This window comes from Suillus fuscotomentosus (assembly GCF_016647785.1).
Source record: "Suillus fuscotomentosus strain FC203 chromosome Unknown F5891scaffold_1, whole genome shotgun sequence".
NCBI lineage: Eukaryota > Fungi > Basidiomycota > Agaricomycetes > Boletales > Suillaceae > Suillus > Suillus fuscotomentosus.
This window is the reverse complement of record NW_024539513.1, coordinates 1,013,870-1,036,000: the sequence shown is the minus strand read 5'-3', so window position 1 is coordinate 1,036,000 and position 22,131 is coordinate 1,013,870. Positions and strand designations below refer to the sequence as shown.

The window sequence follows — 22,131 nt, the reverse complement described above, 5'->3', positions numbered from 1 at the left end:
ACAGTTGAAGCGGAGATGAAACACTTTCCGTATGGGGCGGCGCTGGCATCCGGTGCCGGCGCCCCACCGACCATCGTCCATTTCGAGCCCTGTGCAGCACGACAACCTCCTCCTCATTCCTCGCATATAACTTTCTTGCTAATTTTCATAAATGGGTCGTGTATTGCTCAAGGTCCGTTTTCTATACTACTTGTGCAAATCTGTCTTATTACAGTATAGCTGACTCGTCTGGTTAGGTTATTATCTTAGGCGACAGTGGGTACGTGCTGCAAAGTGTTTGGCCTTGACCCATGGAATTGAAACTTATCACTCTGTCTTCGTTTGTGTAGTGTTGGCAAGACGTCACTCATGAACCAATATGTGAACAAGCGGTTCAGCAACCAGTACAAGGCCACCATTGGTGCCGACTTGTAAGTGCCCTTTCACATTCGTGGCTCCGTTCGAGGCTGAGACTCACCCATTCTCAGCCTTACAAAGGAAGTTATGGTGGATGACCGTCTTGTCACAATGCAGGTACGTATTATAGTAGGGTAAGTGCGTTATCCCCACTGATTAGGATACTCAGCTCTGGGATACCGCCGGACAGGAGCGCTTCCAATCTCTAGGTGTGGCCTACTACCGCGGTGCAGACTGCTGTGTGCTTGTGTATGACGTGAACAGCGCTAAGTCGTTCGAGACGCTCGACAGCTGGCGTGATGAGTTCCTTATCCAGGCGAGCCCGCACGACCCGGAGAATTTCCCCTTCGTCGTGTTGGGGAATAAGATCGATGTGGAGGAGAACAAGCGACAGGTCCGTCGAAGGCAGCGTCATAACATATGTTTCCTTCGCTCACGTGCTTTGTAGGTAACGCAGAAGCGTGCTATGACGTGGTGTCAATCAAAGGGCAATATCCCTTACTTCGAGACTTCTGCTAAGGAGGCTATCAATGTGGAGCAGGCATTCCAGACCGTCTCGAAGAATGCGCTACAACAAGAAGCAGAAGAACAACTGTACGTTTGTTCCATCATGCTTGGCCATTTTGCTCACAACAAGTGATAGGTATGTTGATTACCCGGATCCAATTCAGATTGATCGGGAGAGCACACAAAACTATGGGTGCAACTGTTAATGGATAATCTATGGACTGGGATTTTCTTCTGTTGGTCATGCTGTCTACGGCATATTGCCGTTTGTTACCCCTTGCAATTACGTCGAGTAATATTTGTTCTCTATCGCGTACATCATGAACGCTGTTGATCTCATCTATTCACGACGCAGGATATGGCGGATGTAATGGGCACAAGTAAGATAAAACAAAAGTGAAGATGCGGCACTGAAGGCTGGTACAAGTACAAGACACACTCCTTCCGCAATTCCTTCCTTCCAAAAACTTATAGCTTGAACTCCGACCTCTGATACTTGACCTTGGCTGAGGCAGCATTGTCAACATACCAGTACACCTGGCCTGGGTGCGATGGTCTGACGCGGGAAGCAGGCAGGCCTGCTTCTGGGTTATCAATTATAGTGCTGAGAACATCAGCTTTTCCCTCGCCCGCTGCAACGAACACGACGCGTAGAGCATGGTTAAGAACCGGGAATGTCAAGGTGATGCGTTTTGGTGGAGGCTTCGGTGAGTCCTCAATGTACGCGACCCACCTGTCCTCTTCCGTCAACAGAGGATGTTCCGGGAAGAGGGAGCAGGTGTGTCCGTCTGGACCGATGCCGAGAAGGATGAGGTCGAAGACGGGAAAACGAGCAGAGTCTTTTTGAGCGAACTCGTTAATAAGCGCTTTCTCGTACGCGTCTGCGAGCTCTTCGAGATCGTCCAAGAGAGCGACATCCAGGTGGTGAATGTTTTTGGGTGGTATGGGTACTTTGCTGAATAGCTCTTTCCGGCAAAGATTGTAGTTGGAGTCTTCGTGATCCAGCGGAACGCAGCGCTCATCGGCGAAGAAGACCTGCCTGTAATATTTTTGAGAGGGATGTTTATTGCGATCTTTGAATCGATCCTCACCATTTGTCCCATTTCACAGCTGGGTTATCAATGAGCTTATTCAGCTGCTTTGGCAGGGAGCCGCCTGAGAGAGCAACAGTGAACCTGCCCTTCTTATCGATAGCTTCTTTCTGTGCTTTAGCGATGAAGGCTGCGAGCTTCTCGCTCAACTCATTCGGGGACTCAAACGAATAGAGAACGGAAGGGCTTGGAGGTTGGTGAATGGAAGACATGATTAGGGGGACAAACGCTGGGAATACGCTAATTTCTTGCTTGACCATATATACCGTACCGTGTGACGTCAATAAATATAGACAAATACGCGATGTGGTTCCGAATCGGAAACTCAGGAAAATCGCACAGAAATTGTGACATCGCTATAGAGTCATCGCCGACGTTGAAGTTCGACTTAGCCTTGGCGCCCAGTCCTGAATTCCGTCGTCATCTAACCTTTCTGCTACATCCACGTCGGCATTCCCAGCACTCCCTTCAACTCCCATCTCTGGGAAAATGGACAATAATAACGCGTCCAGGAGAAAGACTGCAAGGTGTGCATTACACCCAGCGTCGCCAAGGGGCCTGATCATTTCCTCAACAGTGCGTTCTGGCGATGATCCAAGAAGGACAGGAGCCAGAAATGCTGGCACCTGTTCGCGCAGTCGCCGAACCAACTGCTGGTGAATAATAATTTGTTCTTCTGGAGTGGGATCGATCGGAGGCGGGCCTGGGTATCCATTTGGGAATAATGTATGCTTGGACAGTCGTAGTACAAATAATATAGAAGACGCGCACAGAATCCGGGTATACAGTAAGTGGGTTAAGAGTCTCGAGGAACAAGAATTAGAAAGCGCGTCGTTAGAGATAGTGACTGCCTTACCGGTCCATGAGCGGAGTCGTGGCCGCACAGATCATACACAACATATGCATTACTGCGCTTGTAGCAAAGCGCTCGTACATTGTAAACAGCTCGGATATCATCGTGAGAGGCTCTCGAGCATAATGGCTGGATGAACGTTGAGGGTTGGGTTGAGGAATATCTGCATGCAGGGAAAGAGTAGACGATGCTGCTGAAGCATATGATGACAAAGGTGGTGAGATTGATCTTGCATTTCTCATAGGCGATATAGGAGCTGGACGAGCTTTCCTCCATGGCTCACTTGCTCGTCGTTGATTAACTGTTGGGCGCGTGGAGTGATTAACGAGTTTGATGGTACTGAGCGTCTGCTTATATGTTTGAACAAGGGCTAGGCCCATCCCAGAGATGGACTGCACAGCAGAGAGGAAGAACACAAGGAGGGAATGAAAAGAAAAATGAGCGTGATGAGTATGTGACAGGTGGCGATACGTTTGGAGGCTATAATGACATTTGTTCAGAGTTTGATACAACAACATATGAAGTGGCAAACCTTGTCAGACTCTGTGTCAAGTGATGGACCGAGTAAGTCCAAAATTGTTCTCTGAATAAACCAAGGCTGGGAGACTCGCGGAATAACATCCTTGACTAGTACCTTGAGGATGATTTCACGCACAATGTATCGCTCAGCCTCTGGAGTATAATTTTGAGGAGGTAGACATGATCTAAGTACATGGTCGAATGCCTGGCGAAAGTATTCTTCGTCAATTTTACCCTCGGGAGAAATTGCCACGTGAGGCTGCAGTTGGTGAAAGAGGTGTGGAAGTGGTATAGCACCACCCATTGCATACGAGGTAGACGCCTTGGACGCGGCATGTCGGTAGTCACGATAGTGTTGCGTTATTAGAGCGGGGGCGACTGAAAACATGAATAATGAAAAGTCAGTGGATAGCAGGCGTGTTTCGAGTGTCCGAAGGACGGTCGTGAGGACAATCGTAATTTCTGGAAGTAATTCCTTGTCATAGCGAGTAATCTTGGTCCACCAAGTATTGACGAAGGCGCGCAAAGCAAGCGCAAGAAAATCATAGGCCTCCGCGTTAAGTTCGGGTGAGCATGTTGGTGAAGCAAACAACGGCGGCAAGTCTGAGCCTGGTGACAAGTGCGGAAAGAGCAGGCGCTTAGCAAGTGTTGCTGGCTGCTGCTGCTTTGCGGTGTTGGACGTGATACTATTAGAATGCGTTGAACGAGGGCCGAGGTTGCCCGCCATAAGTTACACAGTGCGCAGCCGAAATTCTTAGTAAATCCATCATATTACGTAAATGTCACCGCACCAATGAATTTCCCGTCACCCATGGACTCTGGGATGCACGTTCACAAGTATCTCCTTCACCATTACCAACATCAAACAGGTAGACGGTTCAGTCCACTCGTGCTGTCCGTTTGACCTAGCATCCATCCGTGCGTTATAGATTCATATCCTTCTACAGTTCCTGTGAAGCTGACATACATATATGACAGCAGTGCCATCTACTAGTACCCACCCTGTCATTCGTTTATAATCCGACGCTCTTTACTGCCTTTCAACATGGAACAGAAACATGACTATAATTCAGCACGTAGCACCTTCGCCATGAAGATATTTAGCGGCACCGATGTCAACCACACAACTACCGTCATTATCGTGGTTCTTTGTGTCGTCGCGGGCATGTTGATCTTGTTCGGTCTTTTTCGGTTCCTACGCCATCGATTGGCTCGACGTTCCACTCCCCTACCACCCGTGCAACCTATTGCTCACCATCGTAAGCAGCGGCTGACAGAGTTTGCTGAACGGCCCACCATGTCGTCAACATACTCCCTGTCCTCACGCCTTTCCCCGTCAATTGAATTATCGCCCGCCGCGAGCGATCCTTCCTTTCTCACTTCAAAGTATGATCAGACTTTTCACTCGCAATCAAGTCTGTATCTCGCGGATAAAAGCGACGGCCAAGCCGCGCCGCCATCTCTAGCGAATGACGAAGAAGTTCTACCCATGCCAAATCCCGCATTTAATCATGCCAGGCGTTTCAGTAGCAGCTCTTCGGGTTCTGTTTCTTCCACTCCTCCCTCAGCTTCTGTTTCATCACATTCGCCATCGCAGGCTACGCTTATTCATTCGTATTCTCGTCATACTGGTCCTGCGTTAGCAGCGTCCAGCACCTCCATCCGAAGCAGGAGTTCTGGAAGGAGCACTATCGTAGGCGCTCCGCATGGACCCCTTAGCCAGGTCAGACTCGTACTACCTGCCCCTCTCGCTCCTTCTCTACATCCATATCTTTCTGGTTCAGACGCAAGTAGATTAGGCGTCAATGCTGAGACGTCAATGCGCTCAACCATGGTCGATATGTGGGCACCCCCGCTTCACAGGTCGGTGAGCTCTGAACATATCCGTAAGTTGTCACTATGCTTGTTTTCCGCGAATTTTCGAGCTTATTGTGTGGTCAGGATCAAATTCGCCCGCAATCCCTGCTACGTACCGGCACGGATCTTCACTCTCTAGACCTCGACAGAGGACCTCCTCCTGCCATACACCGTCTCTGTCATCTTATTCCTCTGCGGTTGGATCCCCTCCTGTTCCCCCAATCCCTTCCCAGTATAGGCAACTGAATGGCGCATCTGACGCCATTCAACATCAGCAAGACCTTCCTACGAGAAGCCCCATACTTGCACAATCCTCCTCCGAAGGGTCATATACCACACAGCACGAGGACCAAGAAGAGAATCGTCACGAGTCCTCGACCACATCCCGACCGAGTAATAGATGACAGGTTGCTGTGGTATTTTGACTCTGTGATGACCCTTGATGAGTTGATCGATATCATTATTTTTTTTTATGTGTACGTGTTTCCGCACGCCAAGTCATCGCACTGCCAGATTTCTTTGACATGTACTTTTAAGTCACACGAGGAACTTGTCAGCACTTCAGGAACTTTTTTACCCATTGTCAAATTGAGGGCCGAAATGCAGGCTTGATGGTTGGCCAGACTTGAAGGCACTGGCCTCGTTTCTTCTCCCGCATTTTGATCAGAATCGACATGCATGAGTTATGATGGACCACAGTGCTTCAAGATATTGAGCGCAGCGACTCTAATCATTGCACGAGATTGTGCATAGTTTGACGCCTTCTGTAATTCATCTGTGACAGTGTCCCATGAGTTTCTTGCGTTTTGGGCAGTCGATATTGATATATTAGACTAGGTGGTGGGCTCTGCAGTGGCACTGCAGCTAAGCGTGAGGGGACGATCTAGCAGTGCGGCGTTTAACCGTTTGACATATTTCCTCCGTTCCCACTTCGAGGCTCATATCTGCACGTTCGTCTCACGATGCGGCGGTTTGTTGCACTTTTCTGGGAGTGCGTCGAAGATGACATTTACGAACGAAAACTCTAATTACTTTCTTATTGACGAGGAATCTTGCCAGGGCCTAAGTCAGGGTCATCCACTATTCGCATTCAGGGTCGATTCACGTCATGTTCCTGGGCAGACACAGGAGTTCATCGCAGGTAGCCATGATGAGCTGGGCCTTAACTCAGAGGCTCGTCACTTTGCAAATGTATATAATACCCCTAGATGCCTTGACAGTGCCCATTCCTTTTTACAGCAATCTGGTGAGAGGTTTTCTATACAATATTGGCGCTACTAATGGGTGTAGTCCTGGTTTCTAGTACGCCAAAGACATTCATACGCTTTACATCTACCTTGCGTAGCTGATAAAGAATGCGTTTTCATGTATTAAAGTCTCAGGAATGTAAGTGCAATGAGTTGCCGATGGTTCTCTGGTTTCTCACCCTTCCTTCTGCCTGCTAGTATTTCTCCTACTATTGGTGCATTCTGTCAAAAAAGTCGCTGGACTCGACTGGACGCAGTGTTTGACCAACATCAAGGCAAATGCAAATGCCACCCAGAATTTAGCTGGTCTCCTCAGTAGTAATGGAGATCCTGTGTCGAATGTCGCTGATGCGACAACGATAAGCTATTCTCTGTGTACCTCCTCCTGCGAGACCTTGAAGGGATGGGACTCCGGAAATTTTGATGTGTCTATATTTGCACAAGATTTCAGCTCATGGCTACTGCCATACCTTGCGCTGATCTCGCAGCTCCCCTTTGGGGCACAGTATAGACTTGATAATCTCATGGCTGCTGTATTAACCGTCGGGTCACCGGCACTAGCTGGTTACTCTCTGTTCATCACCCTCCTCAATTCTCGATGGATCAACCGCCAATTTAGTCGATCCGTGGACTATTCAAATTCACGATCAGCAGTCTCTATTATCAGTAGCCTCCAGCAATCACCACTAAGGCTGCATTCCGATCGCGTATGCTTCGCATCTCTCGTTGTGCTTCCGGAAAACGACTTGTGGTGGCAATATTTCTCTGAATTGGTGGACTACACTCATACGTGGTCCATTGCATCCGCGACCTCCATCGCCTGGGTTGTCGTTGCCTATATTCTGTCTATCGTCAACTCACCATCAGATTCTTATGTAAACGCTCAGGCCGGCGCCGAATCCACCAGTTCAATGTGGTTGTGGTTGATTCCAATAGTCATGGGATGGTTGCAACTCTCCCCAAAATGCGATTTCAACCGCTTACAAGCAGCTTATGATCGTGCCGACCGACACGCGCGCGCAGCAATGACAGATAGACCTATTGCAACACCACCTGCATTCGCCCAAAGAGCTTTAACAATAACTGCTCAGGAAGAGGATGTCATGTCTCCAGACGAACTCCTCACCCCTCCGGTGTTCAATTACTCGCGTTCGCTGGAATGGGCTCATACAGCAGAAAATATTTTCCTGATGTACAAAGCGGCATCAGAGAAGGCCCGAGACCGTATTCCTGTCATCGTCAAGAGTGGGTGGGTCGAGTCCGACGATCTTAAATCTATCCACCCCCGCAATCGATGCGGGTCCCCTCAGGAAATTGCCGCGTACTGCGTGCAACCCGGCCATGCCCGGCGAAGCCACTGGGCACCTGGCATGTTTACAAGAATGGTTATCGCGTCATGTGCTTCGCTTGCATTACAATGTGGAACAATCGGAGGAGCCCTTATGACCGAGTGGTTTATTCCAACAATAGTAGGTTTCTCCTGATATATATGATATCATGTCGGCTAACTTCAGACAGGGCTTGGGGTGTCGATCCCTGAGTTACCTCATTTACGGAGCCCTATCGACTGTCATTTGGATGATGCTCCTGACATCCAGTATTCTCGCTCACTATTCCGCAGCCTATTCTTATCGAGCATCGCTGTCTGCGCGTGTTGCTCTGACGTTCTCACACTTGCTGCGAAGGATGGGAAAACTGTTGGCCATTGCAAATTCCCTCTGGGTGGTCTTGACGTGTATTTTCGCGTATTCCAACTTCTACGATACATGCTTCTGCAATTCCAATATCATCAGGGGAAATATCGATGCATACGTTACTATCATCGAAACTACAGCACAGGCTACACTGGCCAAGGCGGCCCGGATCGGCGGCCTCGTCCTAGCGTGTACTTCGGCGTCGACTTTCGTCGCCCTAGTAAGTCTTTTATTGGATACTCTTTCGACATAACCATGGTTGCGAGCAAACATATTGTGCAGTTATTTTGACTACTACTTCAAAAGATATCCAGCTCACTTGATTGATATTCAAATTGCATCCGAGTCACGCACAACTTATTTACAACTTATTACAATTGTTAATTTTATACTTAAATGACTTAGCTGGTTGCTTAGAAGCGCGTGACAAATTCAGGTGCCGGGGTCAACTGGGCAAAGCCCAGAAAAGTGATATTGATCCTGGCACTTCCTTCTGATCTGTATTTTCCCCCACACCCTACCTTGAGTCGGGGCATGCTTTCCAAGTCGTTGTTTTGCCTCACAACATTCCGTCACATATGACGACTTTGTGGTACAGAAACTTGAACGTACAATTGCGTGCTTTTAATTCGACTTACATAACACACAACTGCTACTTCCCCATGAAAGGGGTCAAGGTGCTGTGAAATAGATGGTCCTTGTTTGCAAGAGTGTACAACCGTTCAAGCGCAGCTTTCGGCTCAGGATTAGCGACCATCTGCCAATGAGCCTAGCAATCAACAATATCAGTACGTCCAAAATTGCGATAATCTCCACACATACCTCAACGCTCTGCCAACCACCAACGACAATAATCACATTCTCATTTTCAAGCGTAGGACCAAACACGAGCATGTTCTCAGTCGAGTCCGAGATCTTGGTAAGGATGTCAAACACCTCTGTGCGATGATCGGGATTCTCGATGGCGAGGAGGAGAACTTCCGTGACAGGCTGCTGGAATGCGATGGTATGGGCATTGAAAATCACATGGTACATCTTCGACCAGCCTCCATATGCGGGATTCAAAACTTCAAGCAGAGTCGCGTACGAGGGGGACTCTAGCATCGCCTGATGGTGCGCTAAGCTATCCCAGTCTGAAGCCAGGGAGTTATTACCTGCCTCTTTGGAGACTAGCGAAATATGTGTCACATACTCATGAAGACATAACCTCGAGCAGGATTCTCGATCTGCGTTCCAACGTAGGCAGGCCTGTTGCAATAATGATATGATTAGGGAGCCCTGTATCGCCGGTAATATATACTAGCAGGGGAACGATACGCACATCTGGATACCATCAGACTTTGAAACTATCTCGAATGCAGGACTCAAAATTGAGCAGTCATTACGAACCTCCTCTGTAGTGTCGAAAATGACGAGTTCAGTCGTTGGAATAGACATAAGCGTGGGTGAAGCTTTGGGAATGGATGCTCTTTACAACAGCACCTACGTATAATATCATGGTCGACGAATTCCACCACCCGGTACTTTCGTTCCGGCCGGAGATCCGCTCGGCTGAAATGTGAATCACACAAACCTGGCACCAGTCTGAAAAGCCGAAACATTTGTTGGTTCAATAGCATTATGCAAAGCTTCAAAACTTCATTGACTAGATGGATTCCTGTGTGCGATCACCGGCATCCGTGACAAACGAACTTGAAGGGTTGACCCACAAGAGCGCTGTTAGTAAATATATCAATAAGGATGTCCGCAGGTGACGAACTAAGACCCGTAAGGGTAGCCGACAACCTTGGGGTCAGGCTCTGAGAATCGAATGTTGAGATTGTGGATCATCTCGCCGACCTGCGTGGCGACAAAAGCTTCGGCAGTTATGACAGCTTTGGCCAAGCCTTATTGATGCTTGCATCCACATCTCTTGTTGTTGCACTGGCATACAGTTCTTTTCATGATAGCAGCACGCCACTCTCGAAGAAGGACAATATTGGGGTATCATAGTCATGGTCTATAGAGTCAGACGTGTAAGACCCTATAAATGATGAATGATCAATAAAACAAGATCCGATATCAACAACGTCAAGACTAGTGTACCTTTTGCCTGAAAGATGATTGAGTACATTCCTTGAAAGGAGTGAAGTGTCACAATTAATATCCGGTGGAACAGTCTTCCCAAGACCTATGCGAGACATGTCTGTGCACTATTGGACAGTTACGCTGCTGGCATATAAGGCGCACACACGAGTATTTGTCATTGACGTCCTTACTCTTCTGCGGTGTGGTGTAAACAGCGCCAGGGGAAGCACCCATTGAAAATTTGTCTCCTTGAGTCTGCTGCATCTGCAGTGGCGCACAAACGCACGAATGGGAGAGATTCCACGAGTCTGCGTTTAACTGGTCGAGGCCATAAGGGTCCGCAATTAGTTGTGCGCTAATGCAAAGTCAGCGGAGAATCGGGGATGGTAGAGTAACATACCATGCTCTGATGAGGAAGCCGTGGTACTTTGATGCATCAAGAAGGGTAGTGGTTGGATGTTATGGCCATGACACAGATATGAGCATTTCCGGGTGTACAGTGCTGAATATAGATCCTTGATGTGTTGATTGTACTCATGGATGACGCCAATCTCGACGCCTCCCTGTGGAACCCGCTTCAATCTACCACTCGCAAACGCCAACTTATGCATTCATCTGAACCAACATCCAAAGCTTCGACCTTACTACGTAAACCAGCGAGCTCGTCTACATCTGTGTGGTCATCATCATGTAACATGCAAGCCACTGATAGCTCTACCAGGACAAACACTAGCAGGAGGGTTGCGTAAACATTGGAGTTCGCATTGTATGGGTGCTTACTACTGGCGGAGAAATTTTCCTTTGGTGGGCGGGAGAAAGTCATCTACAGCTGTTCAGACTTCTGAATGGATGCCTGTGACGAAGAGTTCTGTAGCGCGGTAAAGACGATCTTCTGTCTGTAGCAGCGAGGAATGCTGATGCAGAAGTCTTAATCGACGGAGATCAGAAAGAAAAGATACTATTACTAACCGAGAAATTACGTCTACTAATTGCAGCTATTCTTACCCAGTTGTTCTTTCGTTGTGGCTGGAGCCCTTTGCCAGTCGGCGTCTTTGAATGCTTCCGGCTGCAATCCTTTAGGTGTTCCTTCATTCGCAAGTTATGGACAGGAAGAGTCTGATTTGTGTATTTGAAGAGGGGAATAGAGTCGGGTTCCTGTGACGTTGTGGTTTCTTGGTCGAATCAGATGTGCGACTAGATCTTATGGTAGTTCTGTATGCAACTACAGAAGATGAGTCGGGAGCGGGAATTGGGATGGCAGTGAGAACTGCATCTGAATCATGCAAGAGTGATCAGACTGGTGGGAAGCGTAATTCAAGCAGTGATAAGTAAAATTAATAGATGAGGAAAGAAAAAAAACTGGAAATTTCTGATCCTATCAACGCCGTCGTCGTCGAGACAATGACCGGTGCGCTTCAAAGTTTCAATTTTGTAACGGAGTGCGGAAGTAAGTTAGATCCGTGTAAGGCTGGTAAACCACGTGCCACGCTAGGCTGCCCTGCGGGTCTTGGTCTAACAAGCGTTAACGTCACTGTATAAAAATTGACCTCGTTAGATATATCTCAGCATACCCTTAATCCGCAGCATTATTCATACCCACGAGCTCAGCAATGTCGTCTGTGCGGCTATCATTCCACTTTACTAGGCTTACGCAGTCTGCACCACGCTCATCATGGCGAGCTGCTGCCATTGGGAGCCGGTACATGTCCCAAAATATCTCTACGACGGAGGAAGCTGCTGTTTCGCTTGATATCGAGGTATAGACAATGTTTCTGTTTTTTTTTCTCGTTTTAACAATCTATGAAGCCCTCCCGGCTCACTGTCACCAAAACAATGAGCCCCAAGGAACTCCCTGCTTCTAAGAGCCTTATGTTCGGGCGGACATTCGTGAGTCAATTTCTCAGGTTCTTCATGTGTCGTATCTCATTGTCATTCCAGTCAGATCACATGCTCAAGATCCGCTGGACTGAAGCTACCGGCTGGGAAGCTCCCAGTATTGAACCTTGTAAGGCTTACCGTTTTCGTCATAGCTTTTATCGTTATCTTTGCTCTTATGTTCTAGTTGGCCCCATCGGTCTATCCCCTAGTGCTACCGTGCTTCATTATGCCCAATCACTATTCGAGGGTATGAAAGCCTACAGACACGAAGATGGCACTGTGACGATGTTCCGACCTGACATGAATATGAAACGTATGAACAGCAGCGCAAAGCGGCTGGCGCTTCCCGTACGCTCTATTATCCTATTCTGAGCAGATGTTCATGCCTATCTCCAACAGGCATTCGATGGAAATGCACTTCTCGAATGCATAAAGGAGTTGATTTCTCTTGACCGTCAATGGATACCTAAGGAGCCCGGACACAGTCTTTACATCCGACCTACATTTAGTGGGTAGTGCAACCCTCGGTTTCCACACTGATACTAAGAGACACTGCAGTTGGCACTAATGGCACGTTAGGTGTTGCACCCCCCACCGAAGCACTACTCTTCGTGATTACCAGCCCTGTGGGACCATACTACCCTCATGGGTTCAAGCCTGTACCTTTACATGGTACAACAGAGTACATTCGCGCCGCGCCTGGAGGTACGTCAAGTTCCTAGCTCACCTTCCGGATATTGTAATCACTACACCTAAAGGTACCGGTGCATATAAGCTTGCCGCGAACTATGCTCCAGGTGTTGTGGCACAAAAAAGTGCAGCAAAACAGGGTTACGCGCAGAACTTGTGGTTACATGGCCCCGAGCACTGGCTCACAGAGGTAGGCACCATGAACTTGTTCGCCGTTATTAAGGACAAAGACGGTAGTAAGCATTCATCTCAGTGGTGCCTCAAACGCATGTTGAATTCGTTGCTTCGTAGTTACTGAACTCATTACTCCCCCTCTCGACGGAATGATTCTTCCAGGTGTCACACGCGACTCTGTGTTAACCCTTGCCCGTAACCATGCCTCGGGGATCAAGCGTCTCGGAGGTCTTCCTGATGTTATCAAGGTTTCCGAACGCCCAATCAACATGGGCGAGATCATCCAATCCTCAAAGGAGGGTCGACTTATCGAGTTATTTGGTACCGGCACGGCTGCTGTTGTCACACCTGTGGACAGAATTGGGTACAACGGTGGTGATGTCACGATTCCTACTGGTAAGGACGGTATGGGTCCCATCTCGGAACCTCTTTGGGCGGAGCTGGTGGGTATCCAGACGGGGGCTATCAAGAGCAACTGGAACTACGTGGTGGCGCAGTAGTGCAGCTGCCATTGCATCTACAACAGGAGATCTATTTGTGCATTTCAATAGAATCTAAAATTCTCTGGTGACGATCGTAAGATGACAATTTCAGTTAGTTGTAACGCCGAAGGTTTTATGACATCCTTACGTGCTAGCTAGCCCTCTGATTTTTCTTGTCCAGGTAGCTGGTTATTTTTTCTGTTATTAGTAAGCGCTGGTAACGGAAGCCCACCGACACTGTATCGGGACCATGGTTCTCAGTTCTTCAGCCTTCATGCTCTACCAGTTTCGATGACCTGGTTGACGGCGCATCACGCACATATAATTATGCTCGCTCGCGATGCCACGTTGACCGACCTGATCAGACAACGCGGTGAGTGCGCTGCTTACGTTCTTGATGGGCATCTCGAATATAGATACAACTGGGGCTAGCAGCGGTAATCAGGCGGGTATAGCTTGTGAAGCAGTGTTACTCCTAGTCATGCATGCCGTAACAATTGGGGAGACTAAATTTTTGACACTCGGCGCTGGATTTGTTGTTGACGACAATGGCAGAACAGGAAGTTATTGCGACTGCACATGCTCTACCGGAGACCTCTGCGCCTCAGTCGCAGGATTTGGCCAAACATGCCTGCAGCTCGTATCATCTGTGCTGAGCGGATCTCCTTCGGCTGTTGACGGATAACCTGAACTAGTATGGCAGGTGGCCTCCAGAAAGGGGAGCTCCTGCAGAGATGATACATGAGGTACACTAATTACACAGATTGTCAAGGCGAAAGTCCACTTATGTTCACTTCCAGCCGGCCTTTGACTGCATGCGTGATTTGGGTTTGAAGACATCATCATGGGTATATCTCGCAGGACTGTGTGACAATACTGTCTTTTTGACGTCAGTGCATATCCGTTCATTCCAGCCTATGGACACGAATGATATTCGGATGCTCAGGCCGAGAAGCAATCGTTGGCACACCATGTACTGATTCGACGTGACTTGTTTGAGCGTCTTGATGAAAATAGTACGAAGTGTAGCTATCGAGTTGCAGCTATCGGCGACCAGCAACGAATCCGATCCATTAAGATCAAGCACATCATTTGACTCGTTATACTTGCCGTCATCCGCTAGTAGAGGGGCTGACTAAGAAGACATGCCCTTATAGCTTAGTCATCAAGGGCAAACTAATCATCATCCCTTTGGCAGTTGCCTCAAGCAGAGCATCCACCTGAGCATTTACTTGCATCGGTCTGGCAGTCCATTATACTTCTTAACATCTGTATTTTTTCTCCGTCCTCGATAACTCAAGATACACAGGCTAGTTGTATAACTCCTCTTTTCTCTCTTTTTCTCTGGTGAAAATGCTTTACGACCCGACCACTGTAACTCACCTGAAGCCCTGGTTGGTCCGAACTCTGGAGCCAATGTGCGTATCACCGGATGCTCTATCTTCATCGACTCTAACAAGAATATTCAGATGTGACGCGGAGCCTGGGGCACTTGCAGAATACGTTCTCGCTTTGCTGAAGCACAATGTCCCAGAAAATGAGATGAGAAAGGAGCTCAGCTCCCAGCTGGAAGAGTTTTTAGAGAAAGGTGCGCATGATCCTGGTGCAATATTTGCGTCTCGTTCTCAATTCGGTACCCAGAGGGACCCTCATTTATAGATACATTATTCACTGTTCTCAGAACTAAGACGTATCTCCCGTACACGGCCAGCGACCCAACAAGTTCTTTCCCGTTGGCCTCACATTCTGCAGATACTGGGATTCCTATACCTCTGGATGGTCTCCTATCTAATCACTCGCCGACGGAAAGAGGGCAGAAACGATCGCTGGAACACGATGAACGTGACGGGCGCCCACCCACGAAAGGTGCTCGGTTAAGTGCAGAAGGCCAATTTTCACGGTATCCCAACGGTCGTGATTCTCGTTCTACCGGTGCATGGAGTGGTAGCCAAAATAGGCCTGGTGGCCAAGGGATGATAATGAATAGTCCAGTGGGTAGCGGCATGAATGGGAGCAATCAAAGTGTGGGCACCCGACGACCACAAAATTATCAGCCGCCAGACCAAAGAAAAGGAATATGTCGTGATTATCATAGTGCGCTTGCTCTTTCGTAATAATTTAAAGAAGCTGCTCACGTGTATCCCTACAGATAATGGATATTGTGCTCGTGGTGCATTATGCAAGTATAGTCATGGCGAAGATGCTTTCGTCCCATCGCAAATGTTTTCTATGAATGGTGCTGTACCATTTTTACCAATGTTTGGTGGAATGCCTTTCGGTATGGCCCAAGGTGCCCCCTATGATCCTCACGAGGCACGCATGGATATGCGTCCGAATGGGGCCGGCATCGGCTTGGGTCGTGGAACGCAACGTGCTCCTCTACTTTCCAGGGCTCAGCAAGAGGACAGTAGTCAAGTCTCTCACATAGTGGACAGGTCTGGCGAACTTCCGGTCATACAGGACCTAACTCCCCAGCCGCTTCAAGAATCTGCACCGCCGGCATCACCAGCAGGGGATTCCATCCAGCAGAGTTCCACACCCATGCAGCAGCAACCAGTTCAACATATAGACGTGGAGATGGGTGTTCCGAGTGTACCGGGGCCATCGACGTACAACACACGTGGTGGGTTCGGAGCCGGGGTGAGGGGTGCACCTCGTGGACGAGGCATATTTGGTGGTGACGCGCAGACCTTCCGTCCAGAACGACGGCAAGATAAAACACTCGTTGTGGAAAAGATTCCAGAGGACAAGCTCAGCCTTGACGCTGTCAATGGTTGGTTCAAGCGCTTCGGGACAGTCACCAACGTTGCGATCGATGCTCGCAGTGCCAAGGCCCTCGTGAGTTTCGCTGAACACACCGAGGCTCATGCTGCATGGAAGTCGGAAGATGCCGTGTTTGGGAATCGGTTTGTGAAGGTCTTTTGGCATCGGCCAATGGAAGGACATGGGCAAACAGGATCGCGAATGTTAGCGGCCTCTGCACCACTACTGGCCAACCTGGCTGCGCGTGAGACCCCCATGCCTTCTGCACCAACCCAGCCTCCTGTACCGCCCGTCACGACTCCCGCCCGTAAACCGCCCCTTCATTCTCCCGTCGTATCAGAGCTTGCAGCGAAGCAGAAGCTGCTGGAGCAACAGATAGCGGAGCAGAAGTCTTTAATGACTTCATTAGAGACCTCTTCTCCCGAGGAGAAGAAAGGGATTCTAGCAAGATTACGGAAATTGGGAGAGGAGATGACGATTTCATCAGTACCGTCACCATCGTCGGCTATCCCCGCCAAGGTCCATTCCCCTGCCTTGACTACTCAGAATGATCACGAGAAAAAGGAGAGAGAACGGTTGGATAAGGAGCTTGAGTTGCATGCCGTTGGGGAGTCTACAGAGGAACTGAAGGCTAAACTCGCAAAATTAAGGGAGGAGGCAGCAAGTCTTGGAATATCGGAGACCACTCCTGAAGTCTCGTATGGTGCACCGTATCGTGGATACAGAGGTCGCGGTCGTGGGGCACGTGGAGCCTTCTACCGCGGAGCACCGCGAGGTGGCCCTCCTAGGGCGAGTATGAAGCTCGACAACCGCCCAAGGAAGTTGTTGGTGAAGGGCGTTCGTGAAGATAGCCTGCAAGCATTGCGGGACTGGTATGAAGTACGTCGAGATTCTTCATTTTTGGACGCGTGGCTCATTGATAATTATAGACCACCGGCCAGCTTGACTCAACGGAGAGCATCGGCGGTGATGAAGTTCTCGTCAATTTCAAGACGAGAGCAGCTGCTGAGCAGGTTGGTCAAGAGATGATTTATTGTATCGGATTTGTGCTCATAATTTGGTCAGGGTTTTGCCAAAGGATCAACCATCGCTGCAGTAGGTCCAGTGAAGATTTCATGGTACAGTGCCCAGCCATCGCAAGCAAAACCGCAAGGCATCGCCGCGCCCATACCGCAACCTGCTCCCACAAAAGACATCCATCCAAACGATACGCGGAATACTTCACCGTCTCCCGGACGCCGTCCCTCCCCCCGTCCACAAGACGAAGAAGTCATTGCCAGTGGGTGGGGCGATGGTGATGAGGATGGTATGGGCATGTTTTGATCGTACAGATTTTGCGATCGTTGGAATTGTCTTGATATTGTACTCGGTGGCGGTATATCTTAGTCCTGCTGGCGGCTCGAAAATTTTGCCTGCAGTCTCAACGTCTAAATCACTAAGTTACACCCCGCTCGTCACTCGATTTTGTCTGTCAACCAGTCAATTCTTAATTCGTGGTCTACGTCTATCGTATAGCGTAGAAGTGCGTTTGTGAAGTTCGTTAAGACTTGTGATTCGTAACGTTTAAATTTTACATCTGTGCGCACTATGAGTTCGTATAGATTCATGTATCATATCTTCGTCGACTATGTCCACCCGCGATGGGAGCTATAAATTATAATGATTTAGGGAGTCGAGGTATGACCACTCCGTTGGCATTGGAGGCATCCACAGCCCTGCGTCGGCGAAACGTTAAGTTCACGGCATCTCCCATATCGACTTCACCACTCTGAACCTTTTTGACTGCGCCAAGATCAGCAGTCCTACAAAAGGGTGGCGATCTGATTTGGTTCATCGGAGGCTCGTTGATTCTTGGGGAAGATAAAGAAAGATAGGGTACTTCGCCCGGAAGGATCCCATCACTGGCATCCTCTCCCAATGCCGCTGGAGAATCGCACAGCGCGAGCTTCGTCCACGTTTGAGCGATATTGTTAATATCCTTCTCAATGTCAAATGACGTCCGTAGCTGAGATCGGGATGTATCTGTGGTTTCCGGTGGGTCGTAACGCTCTAAAGACCTCAGGTAGTCCGGAACTCCTGAAAAAGGCTCCGAGTTGGTGTTCGTGTGTGCACCTTTATGCTTTCGATGATCTTTGTGATAAAGCACAATTTCCTCCTTGATTTCGTCGACAGCCCCGCCGATGATAGCTTTGAATTTCCTGAATCTGGCTTTCAGCTGTGACTCGTGGGCCATTTGCAGTTGCTTCTCCATAGGCGGGAGCCAAGCCTCGTTGATAGGGGAGAGCGAATGAGGCGATTGTGGAGACGTGTTGCATGTTGAATGAGAATCAATGAAGAGAAGAGCAATAGGCTGGCTATCTTGTCGGATACAACGACGCTTGTAACTGGCGTCATCCCCTGAGGATGATCTCCGTGCACGAGCACGACTCCTATTGGTAGGGCATTGACGATGAACAGCATCTAGACTCGTGGGAGGCGATCTATTCCCCTCCCCTAAAACCGGGGTCCCATATTTCGTGGAGAATATTCCGGGAGGTGCAGCTGGTGAGAATTCTGAGCGACCCCAAGGGCGTGAAAGGGAGCTGGCGATCAGGCTAGGAGGCGGTGGTGATGTACATGGGCAAGGAGGGGATCTTGTTGGGGGAAGGACTTGACCTTCCTTGTCACACCCATGTTGCATGGATAATGATCGCGACGGAGGCACCGACGCCGAATTCGCTTCTCCGCAAGGGGAGCCTCTACCGTGCGATAGAGATATATGTCGTAATGAAAAGGATGTGGGTGGCAAAACACTCGACGCGAGCGTACGTTCTCGTGGGGAATGTACCGAAGTATTACGAGAACATGTTATGGTTGGCGAGACAGTCGGGCGAGTGATAAATGTGAGAGCACAGTGACTGTACACCTTCTGTGGGAGATTCTGTGTAGAATAGCGGTGCTGGATCTCGTCGATCACCATCCGGTCTGATGACCATCGGATCTGACAGGCAGAAGGAACATCAACCGACATACGGGATGAAGCCCTATGCTGGACGCTTTGATCAACATTCGGAGAAAATGAATCAACCGATATCTGAGACGAAGCCTTGCGACAGGTGCCTGTCAATGAGGAAGGTTCAATAGACATTTTGGAACTCCTTTTCCGAACCAGGGTAGAGTATAGAGGGGCATCGTCAAGGGACATGGGCTTTATATCGGACCCAGGGGAAGATCCCGAGATGGACACAGTCGCTAAGATGCCATATACATGGTTGTTCCGCTCCTGAGTGACCGTATCTGGTGAAAAAGTCGTCGATTGGCGAGTAGCAGGTACACGATCGATGAAGGAAGGGTCCGGCACATGCTATACCGAAGATTCAATGAAATTGATTTTTTCTTACAATCAAAGTTCCACTACCTGCTTGGCTTGAGGATGACGACCAGCGTGACCTGTTGTTGACACCGACGCTTGTTTCCCCTCGTGATTGTTTCCCAGAGGTCTGAGACGAGTCTCTTCTCTTTGTTTGAAATAGTGTGAATGAGGACGGTCATCGATACGAGCCCCTATTCGAGAGAGGAGAGAAGGTTTTCGCAGGGGCTGCGAGTTTGGCATTGACGCGTGTATCGGGAATTAGCTGTGAGGGATGCAATACTATCAGTCTGCTCCCAACTCCAAGTCTTATACCTTGCCCAATCCTTGTTCTCGACACGGTCACCACACTGGCACGTGTTCGTGAAAATACAAAAACACGCGTCTTTTTGATACAGTGTGGGTCCAGAGAGGCGCTCATGGATAATCCTCTCAACCTAAAAGGTACTAGGTACAACCCACACCTTTTTGAAGTCGAAGCGCGATCATGAAGGGTCCTGCCAGGCGAGAGTGAGTACAATAACTGAATATCCGGCCCCGAGGAATCCTCACTGGGCAAGTTATCGACCCTGTTTGTTAGTATCATACAATAGCCACCAGAGGACAAAAGTAGGTCGGTTTCCATGGGTATTGGAGTCGTTGAAACGATCAATGTTCCCAGTACCACGTCGTCAACTTGGAATATCAGGTCAGTTCATCCAGGTGGACCTAGTACCAAGCCGTGACGGTGCCGAGTCTATTGAGCACAAATTCAATCTCCGCAACTTCTTGTCAGCGTTCAAGTTGTCCTTGCATGTATGATAAAGCTTTTTTTAATGATCTGTCTCAAGATATTCAATTACGAGGTGTTCACATGGCAGATCTGAACTCAAGACTGCAATGTGCAGCATAGGTCCGAAAGATCTGGGTAGCTTCAAGTTGATGAGCGAGCGTGCTGGCCTTGGGACGCTACCTGAATACATGACGGGCGAGTCCTGACTCAGAGATTCCATGTGTTGGAAGTTGGAGCTGTCTGATTTTATTCGTAAGTATCTGTTCTTCAGTTTTGTCTCACCCGGTAATATGATTGTCTTCCGAGTCAAGTCACGTCTTCAAGAGTACATCCAGGTGAGCTTTAGCTGCCAGTATTGTACTGGGAACTGGGTGCTTATATATATATTTGCAATTTCCCTCGATAACTACAACCCCGTGTTCCGGAGTGAGACAGTTCTCTTGAGTGTTTGGACAAAGCCTGAGTCCATGTACAAGGTCATCATGACGTTCTTTGTGTATCAGTTGACGGGACCGGCTTTGCGGAGTCATCGAGCTCTAACAGGATTCCCACATGCCTGTGGTGGTCTAGTTTCATGTTCAATGACATTCTGCTTTATCCGTCTCCGAGGAACAAGATTTGGGCCTGGAGTACAATGAACCCTCATCCTCATTTTCAGCCTAAACGTCCTGGCTCGGAGCTGCATGAATTCAGTTCAGACCATTGGCGTTGGGGACTATGGGCAAGTAACTTTTTGAGAGCTCTTTGACCTGTGCCTCTGTAAAGTTATAGGCAGCTCGTATGTTGGTAACTCACTCCCGGCTCGACGATCAATCCAGATCTACCAATATGTCATACTCGCAGCAGAATAGTGGTCATGAACGTTTTCCCTACGCCATGTATAACAACACGTTGGGTATACACCAAGTTGTGCATCCCCACCAAATAAGCGACCATCCGTCGTTTATTAATATGCCCATCTCTTCAGCATCGGTGAGTTTTATCTGCATAGTTGATTTTGTCACTATGATTAACGGGGACTAGAATCCCTCCATCCAGTATTCTGGCAGTACCTCTCACAGCGTAGAGAAGTTTGTCCCGATGGACATTCCGCAGTATAACAAAGACGGCTCTTCGACTGTTATGTTTCAGGTGAATACAGAAAGGAATAGTCTGAGTATTCCTTTGGAGAAGTGTCTTCAGCCCAGCGGTGGAGCGCACTTGAAGAACGCCCAAGAAATTATGTTCCCGACAGTCGACCGTACTCAGGTCCAGACTTTCAATCTCGTCATCGCTGTAAGTGTTCGCACCCTCGATCGATTGCGAGACCTAAGTTCAGTGTTAGTGGCCCGGATACGACACAGTGGAGTTCCCTATCGACATCGGGACGAATGAAAAGCCCATCACAAGGGCTGATCTCGCGCGTCAAATTGCGTATCACTTCTTTGGATTTTTCATTGTATGTGTGCACGTTCTTCTCTCGTAATTTGTTGTTAATACACTGTCAACTAGCAATGCGATAGCGGTCATTTAACTCAGAGGTCGCTTTTTCAGTGGAAAGTCGGAGGGCGAGACGGTTATAAGTTTCATCAGATCCGCCTCTCAACATTCTGGAATATCGAAGGGACCTCTTGGGCTGCCTCTGTCAGAGTCCTGGAAAATGCATAGCGCCTGCTGTACATCTTAACTCCTCCCCGCAAATTCTCTATACCCTCGTTGCATCTAAATACCATGACAGGATGACCACTATTTAGTGTATATATTGTACTCCGAGCACTAAATGAGAGCCGAACTGAAACACTTTTACATGTCA

At 48.7% G+C, this 22,131-nt stretch overlaps 10 protein-coding genes across 10 annotated transcripts; 6 read left to right on the top strand and 4 right to left on the bottom strand.

Annotated features, from left to right (window-relative positions):
• The first annotated feature begins 65 nt into the window (after window positions 1-65).
• Window positions 66-1,246, top strand: F5891DRAFT_993105 (small GTPase superfamily). The gene is made up of 7 exons (XM_041378233.1): window positions 66-172; window positions 237-259; window positions 330-410; window positions 468-513; window positions 566-790; window positions 845-990; window positions 1,040-1,246. Exons 1-7 carry the CDS (start codon window positions 152-154, stop codon window positions 1,107-1,109), a joined length of 612 nt encoding a protein of 203 aa, XP_041234031.1. The 5' UTR covers window positions 66-151; the 3' UTR covers window positions 1,110-1,246.
• F5891DRAFT_1273065 (uncharacterized protein) lies at window positions 1,226-2,215 on the bottom strand. Its single transcript, XM_041370120.1, has 2 exons — window positions 1,995-2,215; window positions 1,226-1,942 (listed from the first exon to the last, which is right to left on the bottom strand). Exons 1-2 carry the CDS (start codon window positions 2,204-2,206, stop codon window positions 1,372-1,374), a joined length of 783 nt encoding a protein of 260 aa, XP_041234030.1. The 5' UTR covers window positions 2,207-2,215; the 3' UTR covers window positions 1,226-1,371.
• F5891DRAFT_1134486 (PXA domain-containing protein) lies at window positions 2,216-4,093 on the bottom strand (the record flags this gene model as incomplete). The annotated part of the gene is made up of 3 exons (XM_041364774.1): window positions 2,216-2,798; window positions 2,851-3,327; window positions 3,390-4,093. 3 exons carry the CDS (start codon window positions 4,091-4,093, stop codon window positions 2,351-2,353), a joined length of 1,629 nt encoding a protein of 542 aa, XP_041234029.1. The 3' UTR covers window positions 2,216-2,350.
• A 43-nt stretch (window positions 4,094-4,136) lies between these two features.
• F5891DRAFT_14511 (uncharacterized protein) lies at window positions 4,137-5,655 on the top strand. The gene is made up of 3 exons (XM_041370662.1): window positions 4,137-4,284; window positions 4,348-5,252; window positions 5,308-5,655. Exons 2-3 carry the CDS (start codon window positions 4,412-4,414, stop codon window positions 5,625-5,627), a joined length of 1,161 nt encoding a protein of 386 aa, XP_041234028.1. The 5' UTR covers window positions 4,137-4,284; window positions 4,348-4,411; the 3' UTR covers window positions 5,628-5,655.
• Window positions 5,656-6,694: 1,039 nt separating this feature from the next.
• On the top strand, window positions 6,695-8,430 carry F5891DRAFT_1205439 (uncharacterized protein; the record flags this gene model as incomplete). The annotated part of the gene is made up of 2 exons (XM_041369021.1): window positions 6,695-7,939; window positions 7,989-8,430. Coding segments are annotated over 2 exons (1,674 nt in total), but the record flags the coding sequence as incomplete, so codon positions are not given.
• Window positions 8,431-8,816: 386 nt separating this feature from the next.
• F5891DRAFT_1179970 (uncharacterized protein) lies at window positions 8,817-9,601 on the bottom strand (the record flags this gene model as incomplete). Its single annotated transcript, XM_041365855.1, has 4 exons — window positions 8,817-8,933; window positions 8,987-9,297; window positions 9,357-9,412; window positions 9,486-9,601. The coding sequence occupies 4 exons, from the start codon at window positions 9,599-9,601 to the stop codon at window positions 8,817-8,819; spliced, it is 600 nt and encodes a 199-aa protein (XP_041234026.1).
• A 2,105-nt stretch (window positions 9,602-11,706) lies between these two features.
• Window positions 11,707-13,578, top strand: F5891DRAFT_1134478 (aminotransferase). The gene is made up of 8 exons (XM_041364773.1): window positions 11,707-11,988; window positions 12,038-12,118; window positions 12,170-12,236; window positions 12,294-12,457; window positions 12,509-12,617; window positions 12,668-12,814; window positions 12,868-13,035; window positions 13,091-13,578. The coding sequence occupies exons 1-8, from the start codon at window positions 11,842-11,844 to the stop codon at window positions 13,471-13,473; spliced, it is 1,266 nt and encodes a 421-aa protein (XP_041234025.1). The 5' UTR covers window positions 11,707-11,841; the 3' UTR covers window positions 13,474-13,578.
• A 1,065-nt stretch (window positions 13,579-14,643) lies between these two features.
• Window positions 14,644-17,707, top strand: F5891DRAFT_14390 (uncharacterized protein). Its single transcript, XM_041370650.1, has 6 exons — window positions 14,644-14,873; window positions 14,925-15,043; window positions 15,097-15,549; window positions 15,605-17,097; window positions 17,148-17,231; window positions 17,284-17,707. Exons 1-6 carry the CDS (start codon window positions 14,809-14,811, stop codon window positions 17,539-17,541), a joined length of 2,472 nt encoding a protein of 823 aa, XP_041234024.1. The 5' UTR covers window positions 14,644-14,808; the 3' UTR covers window positions 17,542-17,707.
• Window positions 17,707-20,243, bottom strand: F5891DRAFT_14394 (uncharacterized protein). The gene is made up of 4 exons (XM_041370651.1): window positions 20,120-20,243; window positions 19,616-20,064; window positions 19,367-19,561; window positions 17,707-19,303 (listed from the first exon to the last, which is right to left on the bottom strand). Exons 2-4 carry the CDS (start codon window positions 19,808-19,810, stop codon window positions 17,873-17,875), a joined length of 1,821 nt encoding a protein of 606 aa, XP_041234023.1. The 5' UTR covers window positions 19,811-20,064; window positions 20,120-20,243; the 3' UTR covers window positions 17,707-17,872.
• A 924-nt stretch (window positions 20,244-21,167) lies between these two features.
• Window positions 21,168-21,986, top strand: F5891DRAFT_1179966 (uncharacterized protein; the record flags this gene model as incomplete). The annotated part of the gene is made up of 4 exons (XM_041365854.1): window positions 21,168-21,311; window positions 21,363-21,614; window positions 21,664-21,777; window positions 21,831-21,986. 4 exons carry the CDS (start codon window positions 21,168-21,170, stop codon window positions 21,984-21,986), a joined length of 666 nt encoding a protein of 221 aa, XP_041234022.1.
• Between the last annotated feature and the right edge of the window lie 145 nt (window positions 21,987-22,131).